Source organism: Lepisma saccharinum, chromosome 1, assembly GCF_977018435.1.
Source record: "Lepisma saccharinum chromosome 1, izLepSacc3.1, whole genome shotgun sequence".
Taxonomy (NCBI): Eukaryota; Metazoa; Arthropoda; class Insecta; order Zygentoma; family Lepismatidae; genus Lepisma; species Lepisma saccharinum.
In genome coordinates, this window is record NC_139229.1 from 7,421,033 (window position 1) to 7,433,108 (window position 12,076).

The window sequence follows — 12,076 nt, forward strand, 5'->3', positions numbered from 1 at the left end:
CATCCTGACTGCCTCTTGCCGACTGTGAAGCATGGATGTGGGTCCATTATGGTATGGGGTGCGATATCTTAGCACGGTGTGGGCCCACTTGTTTTTCTGCATGGGAAGATCAACGCCAATCATTATCAGAGCATTATGGGGGATCATCTTCATCCTTTTGTCCAGATTTTATTTCCTGGGGACCGACCGCTTTTTCAAGACGACAACGCTCCTATCCACACTACTGGGTCTGTCCAAACATGGTTCGAAGAACATGACGATGACATCTTGAATTGCCCCTACAGTCTCCTGACTTGAACATTATAAAACATTTGTGGCGATATTCGGAGTCCAAACTGCGTACTCGAAGTCTGCCTCCAGCCACACTATCAGAATTGGAGACTGCTCTGGAGGAAGAATGGCTCCATATTCCCTTAAACATTGTGCATGACCTCTATGCATCCATCCCACGTCGCATACGAAGTGTACTCCAGTCACAGGGTGGTCCAACCCCATATTAATAAAGATTTTCTCTAATTTCACAGGTGTTCGTATTATTTTGTCCCCCATCTGTATGTTGTAGTCAAATAAACATATATCAAAGATATAAACTTAAGAACATTGAATTAAATAACATTTACATTAATAAACTTTTCGTTGTATTTCTTCGTTGCTTTTTCTTTTGCAGCTTTGGGGGGGAAAGGACATGTTCAGAGTTAAACAATTTACTGCAGGCTTATATTTTCAAAATCAAATGCTAAAACAAAAATTGTTTCAATTATGATAATTGGGAAACAGTTTGGGTCTGTTAACTTACTTCTAAATCAAATCATGGGCTAGCTATCTCTGTAAATAACGGACTTAAAATTTCAGAAATTCACGAGATGTTCACATTTTGAGCAGAGGCAGGATAATTGGATTGCACCTAAAGTTTAAAATAGGAACCGTACACTGTAGGGACATTCAATTCACAGGACTTTACTTTGATTGTCAATAAAATTAGAACCAAGATATTATCAGTTAAGTGTGAATGGTGAAATCTTGTTGCTGCAATTCATAAATATGAAAATCCTTTTTTCTAATAACATGGAATTGTTATTATATTATACAAAGAAGCGAGTTTCAACAGCATTTTAGCTTGAATATCATTATACCGGTATTCATGCTATACGTTTTGTCAGAAATATAAAAGCTTTCTCATTTTGATATTTTTTAATGTTTTTCTTTGCCAAACAAAGTATAAATATCTTTCCACACGCATGATTCAAAGCAAAAAAAGAATGTAAAATTTCCAGTTTAGGGAAATACAAATTGCACTGGAAACGACAGATGAAGCCTATGCATTATTGACGATATGTTTCTGCAAAAAATTATAAATAACACTTTTTACATAAAAATTGGACTTGAAAACTTTACTTGCATGCCAGGCTGATATTATTTTGAATGTGTGAATGGAATATATCAGGTACATTATTAGCTTGTTGAATTTTCTTGATCAGGAACTTGCATTTTGCATAGTGGATTAGCTCTTTCTAGGCCCCATAGTCAACTCTTAACTCTAAACATGTACATTAGCAACAAAAGTGATCATTTCTGCTTCAAACAAGAAAACATCAACATATTAACAATCATCCAAAAATAAAGACTCTCAAAAGCAGGTTAAAAAGAGCTACATATAAAAATTTAACTCTTAACATTAAAATTGACAAAAACATTAACAAAGTTAAGCTAAAATTATTAGCATTGTACGTAGCTTAAATGGTTAGCATCAAAACTTGGGAATGTGTACGTATTTTCTTCAGTAGGTGACTCACTGCTTGAGTGTTGATATTATTTTCCTATATCTTTCAACCATGGGGTTGTATATCTTTAAAAAAAAAAAGCAAATATAATTTATTTACACATTTGTTTTGAATTCAAAGGAATATACTATGGATGGACCAATCGTAAATATTTAACCGATATCTACTGCAAATACAAAATTTACCAATACAGATAACCAATATATTATCTACCCAATATGAAGCCGTAAGAATTCTTTTAATTAATGTGTGTAAGCAGGGGACTCAAAAACAGAATGCATACATATTTGCTTTTCCAAACCATGACAAATGAATTATAGGTTTATATTCATAAAAATACATAGCTGTACATAGCTCCTACCACCTCAGGATTCACTCTCCAATTGTTTTTACACGCGTCAATTTTTTTACCATCCCTACTGAAAATTGGTACTCAACATGATTTTGAATTTTGCGACCAAGCGCAGGGGATCACACCATGTCAAATCTGGTACATATGAGGGATGTATCAAGTTCAAAATTAGTCACATGAAAGATTAAAGGACATCCTGTAAACACATGAAGTACACCCATCCCTGAATATATTCCTCACAAAGATCTCGTATACGGGAACATTTCTTCATTTACTACATCTTTGGTAATAGCAAATGGCAATTCCATGGTGGAGATGAGGCAGACTGATTTTTATTGTCTGGGAGGGAGGGTAAATCACTACGGACATGCATGTTTCGTTTTTGACAAAAACACTAAATGTAAAATAACACATTCTAATGTTTGGGAAAGGTGTGAGGTGTATTTTCCTACCCTGTTTTGTCACGAAATGAGGCGAAATGAACTGCAAAATGCAAAATAAGAGTCTTAAACATGAAATTTAGTTTATTTACAGACGCGACACTTTCTGAAGTTTGAATTATGCTGAGAGTTATGCAATTCATTGAAAATTGATTAATTCTGCTGCAAATATTTGAGATGAAAAAATTGACCCCTTTATACAGGAATAAACTTAATACTCTGATAACTACATAAATGTGCTATTGGAAGGGTTATGTTTATTTTGTAATAAGCAGGCGCATTGATATGTTCGCATGAGCACGTGAACACTCATGTATATTAAATTACGTACATATTAAATGCACACACACATATATTTTTATTCGAAAAATTACTATGTTTGATGTACGAGCATATACACAAAGTTTACTCTGACATGACTTCTTTCACGTCTGATAACTTTTTTTTTTAGATAGTTGGTAACACTGACTCCCACTGTGTTCCACGGAGGGCGTTGAACACAATTGCTGTGCGTGTTGCATAGAGCTGACAGCTATGGGGCTATTAGCCACTATACCCCAAAGATGTTCACTTCGCTGTGCGAACACTGATGCAAACGGAAATACTTCTTACATTCGGCACGAGAGTGCAGCATATACAAGGCATGTCCAGGGGGATTCGAAAAGATCTGTGCTACATAGTTGCAACTTAAGCGATAATTCGATAAACCTGGCGGATTTTAAAGGGGAGAGGGACAATTTCCCCTAGGTCCTTCTTGTATTACTTCAAATATAGCTTGATTTTGGGGGGAAATTGTTGAAAATAAATTGACCTGTTATTCTCACTTTTTCAATTGAATATGAAGTTACAAGGGAGATGAGTAAATCTGCATTCAGTACAAAAACATTATTGTGAACACTCATATGCGAACCGTACGCGACGCCACTGTACAGTTTTAAAATCAAAATTTTGTATTATGTTCACAATTTTAAAACCAAAATTTTATTTTATTTACCTTTTGAACCCGAAATTGACTCTGTTTTTGTACCAAAATTTTGTTTCTTTTATTTACCAAAAATATGTGCCTTTATAAATCACCTTTCTGGTTTTCAAAAGAACACGTAACTTTACAAGTGTATAACGGTTAAAAAAGCTTTTTTTTTTACTGCAAAACTTCATCACAAGGTGCAAAACACTTCTTGTCAGCAAAGACCCAGTCTGCATGGAAATAAACGTTCCACAGACCAATACACCTCATGACATGTTACCAGACAGATTTGCAATTAATACAACTTTCAGTATGCAGCTTACGGAAGAGTAATGCCAAGTATGCAGTGTTATGACGATATAGCACACACAAAGCTAAGTACTGTTATCACAAGAAAACGTTCTTAGGAAAGAACTATATTGTTGCATATGAAAAATTAATAATACAATTAATTTTATGCTAATCTGTAGTATTTCAATGATAAGCATACCTTTGGTAAACAAAATCTTCATCAGTTTGATGGCTACACAAACAACTATGATGAACAAATAACAATATATTATAGGCATTCAGAATGAAATATTGGTGCAACTAATTTTTAATGTTTGAGATCAAAACTTTTGTGGAATCAATATTGAATTACTAATCTAATGATTCCTGCATAATTGCTGAATTTTCCAGCTAGAATGGAAATCAAATGTGGGATTCTTTGATAAGACAATAATGTTACCAACTATGCTTTCGAGGTGGGGGGCCATATTTACCTTCAGCTGTGCCTTATCTGATATTTATACTTGATATAAAGGAGTGGCAACTGCACTAGGACTGTGCAATGATATTCTAATCTTGTTGTACACAGAGGTAAACGCTCAGTGTAGGAAGAAACTGCTCAAAGATCTAATCCACATAAAGACACAACCTAGGTTCAAGGACTTACGTGAGAAATAGCACCTATCTCAAAGGTCAGTAAAAAGGCAAGCACAAGTCTAACATTGCTCTCATCTACCTTCGGAAAGGATACTTACCCGAGCTGCATCTTGAAATGGCTTGCAGACTTGAACAGGTTCTGGAAGGCATTCTGTGATATCTCTGAAAGCCTGATTTTCACTCACCAAGCCATACTTGGCTATGTAAGCTGCTCCCAATACAGCAGAATTCACAGCTTCCTATTTGAAAAGAAAGTATTTTATTAATTTACAATACGCAAATCATAGAAATGTAATAAATAGTTTAATAGCTTAAGCATAAACGGAATGATGGTGACAGCAGACACAATTCATGTATACAGTGTGTCCAAGAAGTCCTCGTCCCCTAGATTATACAGTTATTTTCCTGTAGTTTACTGTTATTACAAGCATAAGAAAACAGTTTTTCTTTGTGACGTTTCAGGAGAACACACGCTCCTTTCATCAGATATTTATTTTCATTTTGACTAAAGATACAGTTATAACAATGGTTAGTAATTTTTTAAACAAAAAGAATCCGTTATATAATGGATGTTGTCAATGTTACATTGTTGTAATATAGCAACTTAAGTGTGAAAAAAGCAGTCTGTTTTATTTTTATTTGAGATTTTTTAAAATTATGAATCCCAAATATCATCAGGTAATTCAAGTTCATCATTGTTTTCACAAAGTCTCTTGATGTTTTCTGTTACATTAAATTTTAAAGATGGTGGCTTACTCCATTTGTGAAAAAGAAAACTCCATACTGGATCTATGTTACCATTTTCATTATTTAATTTATTCCAGTGTTGTTCTGCAATGAACGAAGCTTCCCAAGACATTCAACTCTGTGTTTCCCGTTAATCTTTTTAAAACCCTTCTCTTTTTAATCAAATGTTTCTCTTCGATGATATGAGTTGACAAACCTGTTCTTGGGTTTAGATTTATAATGTCCAAATCGTGTTCGTTTGGTTTATTCTGTTAGTGTGAAAGCCATTTTCTTTTGCTATATTAAAAAGCCTTTCTTCTTCATTTTTGATATCCTCATTATTAGAACATAGTCTTTGTGCTCTCAGGAAAAAAATTAAAAATATGTTATCCATTGTTATACGCGAATGTTCTGAATTGGCATGGATGTATTTTTCACCCACTAATTTTTTTTCTATGGACTGATGTTTGAATTGTTGAGTCAGTTGTCTTAATTTGCAGATCAAGGAAAGAAATTACATTGTTATTCATGGGTTCGCAAGTGAATTTTATGCGACGATGTGATTCATTTAACAATTTAAATATGTCCATGATGGCGTTATCATTTTTAGCAATAATTAGCACATCATCTACATATCTGATGTAGAGTTTGATATCTGCACCTATTGCATTAACAATTGGAGATTCTATGTAATGAAGGAAAATGCTGGAGATGATTCCGGATACTGGGTTTCCCATTGATAGACCATTACTTTGCTTACTTACATCCATGCCAATCCAGAAAATTCGCATATAACAATGGATAACATATTTTTAAATTTTTTCCTGAGAGCACAAAGACTATGTTCTAATAATGAGGATATCAAAAATGAAGAAGAAAGGCTTTTTAATATAGCAAAAGAAAATGGCTTTCACACTAACAGAATAAACCAAATCAAAAAACAAGTCGCAAGAAAACTAAAGGAAAAGAGAAATACAGACAAAGATGAAAAATCTGTTGAAAAGAAATTTGTGTGCATTCCATTCCACAAGGGATTCTCACATAAAATTGCAAAAATTTTTAGAAGTTTTGATTTCAAAATTGTTTTTAAATCACCAAGAAGTTTGGAATGTACATTTAATGAATTCAAAATGAGAAACTCTCTACCAGATGTGGAAACCACAGGAATATATAATATAAGTTGTTCATGTTCAAAGGATTATGTGGGACAAACAGCAAGGAAAATGGCAATAACATGGCACGAACACGATTTGGACATTATAAATCTAAACCCAAGAACAGGTTTGTCAACTCATATAATCGAAGAGAAACATTTGATTAAAAAGAGAAGGGTTTTAAAAAGATTAAAGGGAAACACAGAGTTGAATGCCTGGGAAGCTTCCTTCATTGCAGAACAACACTGGAATAAATTAAATAATGAAAATGGTAACACAGATCCAGTATGGAGTTTTCTTTTTCACAAATGGAGTAAGCCACCATCTTTAAAATTTAATGTAACAGAAAACATCAAGAGACTTTGTGAAAACAATGATGAATTTGAATTACCTGATGATATTTGGGATTCATAATTTTAAAAAATCTCAAATAAAAATAAAACAGACTGCTTTTTTCACAGTTAAGTTGCTATATTACAACAATGTAACATTGACAACATCCATTATATAACGGATTCTTTTTGTTTAAAAAATTACTAACCATTGTTATAACTGTATCTTTAGTCAAAATGAAAATAAATGTCTGATGAAAGGAGTGTGTGTTCTCCTGAAACATCACAAAGAAAAACTGTTTTCTTATGCTTGTAATAACCGTAAACTACAGGAAAATAATTCTATAATGCAAGCAATGCGTACATACAAGAAAAACTATTATTCATCTATTACGGGGAGAGAGGTACGTACATTCCAGAAATATCAAATCAAGATTCAAACAACACTTCAGAGAATCAGATTTTTGAGAAGATGCAAGTTAAACAATATAGTGCCAAATTTTTTGAAGTGGAAAGTTAGAACTCGTAATACCTACACCACTGAATTTAAAGGCACGCTACAAATGTTAATGATAGGACGACTAATGAGGGACTCGTACTCAGAATTGGACAGCCTTTCTCGAAAGACATATGATCTCCACATCACATTGTCAAATTCTTTGCATCCACTCATATGGGATAAAGTAAACAGAGCTACACAACAAGTTGTAGAACACTACAGCAAGCTTTCAGAAAGGAGACTTGATAGGAAATTCTACCAGCTAATTCAAGAAGAACAAGTTATATACAACAACAATGAAAGAAGAGAAGCAGTTAATGTCACTGGTAAAATAGAAACTAAGAACATTGACAACAGATTATTTATAAATCTTACGGATATTGAGGTACCTGATGAGTATATACAAATTTTTCAATTCAGAAAGAAATTTTCAGTTGGTAGTGCTTATATACACAAGGAAGATTTTGTGATTTCAATAGAAAAAGCACTGAATTTCTTAGATGATGAGGAGGAAAAGAGAAAATTACGAAGTCTCACACATGATGCTCTTGATGAACGGTTAAGTTTTGAATACAACAGAAGAAATAACAGAGGTCCAAAATACACAGAACGGGAGAAAGAGCATATAAGGTTGGGGAAAAAAGTTCATGGTTTCAAGATCTGGTTGAAAGAAAACAACATTTTCTTAATAAAATCGGACAAGGAAAATAAACCTGTCCTTATCCGAATTAAGGACTATAAAGAAAAAATGGAAGAATGTTTCAAAGTAAACAATTTCACAGAAACCTCTCGAAACCCTATAAATAAAATAATAAATGAGGTAAAGAAAGTAATTGAAAGCAGTTATCACGATACCAAGAGAAATGAAGAAAAACTCATTGTCAAAAATTCTACCCTGCCGATTGCCTTTGGACTACTCACAAACAGGGAACTCCAATACGACCCATCATTGCAACTTTCACACATCCTGCATACAAACTATCCAAATATTTAGTTGAAAGACTTGCTATAATTAAACAACAAACACCATTCAGTGTTAAAAATGCATATGAAGTGAAACAGAAACTAAAAAATATTGTTTTGAATAATGAGTATCGTATTGCAAGTTTTGATGTTAAAAATTTATATCCTAGTGTCCCAATAGAAGGTGCCACAGATGCATTACACAGATGGCTTATTGAGATGAAGGTTAACCCAGTAGAATCATGGGAAATGGTTCGATGGTTTACTGTATGTGCAAATTACAATTACTTTATATTTGATGGCAAAATCTATCAGCAAAGTAATGGTCTATCAATGGGAAACCCAGTATCCGGAATCATCTCCAGCATTTTCCTTCATTACATAGAATCTCCAATTGTTAATGCGATAGGTGCAGATATCAAACTCTACATCAGATATGTAGATGATGTGCTAATTATTGCTAAAAATGATAACGCCATCATGGACATATTTAAATTGTTAAATGAATCACATCGTCGCATAAAATTCACTTGCGAACCCATGAATAACAATGTAATTTCTTTCCTTGATTTGCAAATTAAGACAACTGACTCAACAATTCAAACATCAGTCCATAGAAAAAAATTAGCGGGTGAAAAATACATCCATGCCAAATCAGAACATTCACGTATAACAATGGATAACATATTTTTAAATTTTTTCCTGAGAGCACAAAGACTATGTTCTAATAATGAGGATATCAAAAATGAAGAAGAAAGGCTTTTTAATATAGCAAAAGAAAATGGCTTTCACACTAACAGAATAAACCAAATCAAAAAACAAGTCGCAAGAAAACTAAAGGAAAAGAGAAATACAGACAAAGATGAAAAATCTGTTGAAAAGAAATTTGTGTGCATTCCATTCCACAAGGGATTCTCACATAAAATTGCAAAAATTTTTAGAAGTTTTGATTTCAAAATTGTTTTTAAATCACCAAGAAGTTTGGAATGTACATTTAATGAATTCAAAATGAGAAACTCTCTACCAGATGTGGAAACCACAGGAATATATAATATAAGTTGTTCATGTTCAAAAGATTATGTGGGACAAACAGCAAGGAAAATGGCAATAAGATGGCACGAACACGATTTGGACATTATAAATCTAAACCCAAGAACAGGTTTGTCAACTCATATAATCGAAGAGAAACATTTGATTAAAAAGAGAAGGGTTTTAAAAAGATTAACGGAAAACACAGAGTTGAATGCCTGGGAAGCTTCCTTCATTGCAGAACAACACTGGAATAAATTAAATAATGAAAATGGTAACATAGATCCAGTATGGAGTTTTCTTTTTCACAAATGGAGTAAGCCACCATCTTTAAAATTTAATGTAACAGAAAACATCAAGAGACTTTGTGAAAACAATGATGAACTTGAATTACCTGATGATATTTGGGATTCATAATTTTAAAAAATCTCAAATAAAAATAAAACAGACTGCTTTTTTCACAGTTAAGTTGCTATATTACAACAATGTAACATTGACAACATCCATTATATAACGGATTCTTTTTGTTTAAAAAATGACTAACCATTGTTATAACTGTATCTTTAGTCAAAATGAAAAATAAATATCTGATGAAAGGAGTGTGTGTTCTCCTGAAACGTCACATTGAAAAACTGTTTTCTTATGCTTGTAATAACCGTAAACTACAGGAAAATAATTCTATAATGCAAGCAATGCGTACATACAAGAAAAACTAGATTATACAGGGTGTCCTGCATAAAACCGATATGCATCATGCATTGTTCATTACAAGGACACCCTGTATTACATAGTACATATTACCCAAGATATATATGACATATTTGTTTGTTATAACATATGTATATATTTATTTACAATACAATATATTCATAATTGGGAAGAGAGACGCGGTAGTATATAAATATGGAGAAACTAGTACTCACTCTATCCGCGAAACTGTATTTTCTTCTTTGTTCTATTAATTTCAGTGGCCACTGCCACCATCCTCGTTGGAACTCGCTATACTGTTGCTTGGCGTAAGTCTTTTGTTTGTAGTTCTCCGGCCGCCGCTAGGTGCGCTGTTGTTAACTGTACATCTGCACCCGTGTCGTCTGCTATTTCCCGGTGTTAACTGTTGTAGTAGGGGAATCCAAGTATGGTGTGCCTGTCCGCTATCGATGTTCAGCTCATGCAGGAAGTGCATTATGGCATGCATTTCCTTGATTTTGGTGTCTACGAATGTGTGGGCAGTGTGTTTGACTTGTACTTTTGAATTTTATGGCTATGGTATTTGATGCGTTTGGCAAGACCAGTAGTGGGTTGGGCTTTTTTTTGCATCCATTAGCTGCTGTTGGATTCTTTCATTGACAGATCTGATGGATCTGCCAATGTAATGTGCCTTGCACTCACACTATGCATCGTATACACCTGGGTTATCAAGGGGGGGGGGTGTAGAGGAAGTACCGTTTCTGTTTGTTTAGCTTATGAGCTATTTTGGCATTGGGTTTGTGCGCTACTTTGATGCCATATGGGAGAAGGGCTTCGGATATGCGGTTGGAAGTGGTGGGATGGTAGGGGAAGGCAAACCATTTATATTGGCCGCTGGAGGTTGATTGTGGCTGGTTAGGGTGCCTGACCTGTATTTCCGCTTACTGCACCAAGTGGAAAGTTGTGCTTCTGTGTAGCCATGTTTCAGTGACGGTGGCTATCTCTTCTCGTATATCCTCTTCTCTGCAGCAGTAGGAGAAGGCTCTTCGATAAAAGTTCAGCCACACATTAGCTTTTTGTTTGGGGGGATGGCTGTGCATGTACTGGTTGCCTGCATTTGATTTTCTGTAGACAGTGGTTATGAATTTGTTAAGCGCACGGCTGATTGTGATGTCCAGGAAGTTGATCTTCCCATGTTCTTCTTGTTCTACGGTGAAGTTGAGCCTGGGATGGATGCTATTTGGTTTGTTCATTAGAAGGTTGAGTTATTCTGCCTTTTTGTAAATGATTATTGTGTCGTCCGCGTACCTTTCATATCGGATGTATTGTAGGTCTGGAGTGTGGAGTATCTCTTTTTCAGCCAGGTGCATGACGATGTTGGCTAAAGGAGCTGGTAGCAGATTGCCCATGGCAATGCCCTCGGATTGATTGTAGAATTCATCCTCAAACTGAAAGTAGTTGTGTTTTAAACAAACTTCCAACAGCCTGGTTGTTTCTTGTACCTCTAGAGCAGGGATTCTGTTTATTGTCAGCCATCTCTCTGAATGCAGAGCTAGGTCTATGTGGATTGAATTGTACATATCCACTATGTCAATGCTGGCTAATTTTGCACTGTCAGCTTGTACTACTGAAGTCACAAGATTTTTAGCATCACCACTGTTGCGGAACACATGTTAGTTTGTGATTGAACTGAGATATTTTGTTTTTAAGCCAGTTTGTTAGGTGGACTGTGGGGTGGGTGATTGAAGCCAGCTATTATAAAGCACATGGGGATTCCACGTTTACGAGACTTTGGAATGCCATAGGCAATGGCAGGTGAAGGGTGGGGGTTGAGAAGGAATTTGTGGTCTTGTTCACTTAGTATAAAACTAGATTTCACTGCATTTTGCATTTTTCACAATTCTATTGTACCTGTCTGTGGGGTCCTTTGTGATGACACTGAATGAGTCACTGTTTAGTTTGTCTTTTACTTTATTAGAATATTCGCCCTTGTGCATAATTACAAACTGGTTTGTTTTGTCGGATTTTAAACACCAAGCTTCATTGGTGTTCAGCCATTTGCCAAACTCAGAGAGGACTGAAGTGATTTCTTGGTGCACTGAATTAGGTTTCCCGGTTTCACTGATGGTCATCACTTTTTGAAAAATTCCGGCTGCTGACGTTCTGAATCTTGGGGTTTGGGAGCAAAATAATCTGCTTTTTCTGCTGCACATATGAGG

The 12,076-nt window shown here is 34.8% G+C and overlaps 1 protein-coding gene across 1 annotated transcript in view; it reads right to left on the bottom strand.

Moving 5' to 3' along the window:
• Positions 1-963: 963 nt before the first annotated feature.
• Positions 964-12,076, bottom strand: part of LOC145992438 (xylulose kinase) — a 56,547-nt gene continuing 45,434 nt past the window's right edge. The window contains exons 12-13 of the mRNA XM_083128825.1: positions 4,566-4,706; positions 964-1,846 (exon numbers count right to left, since the gene is read on the bottom strand). Of these exons, the coding sequence (XP_082984951.1) occupies positions 1,790-1,846; positions 4,566-4,706 (198 nt within the window). The 3' untranslated portion in view covers positions 964-1,789. The remainder of the gene's footprint in view (positions 1,847-4,565; positions 4,707-12,076) is intronic.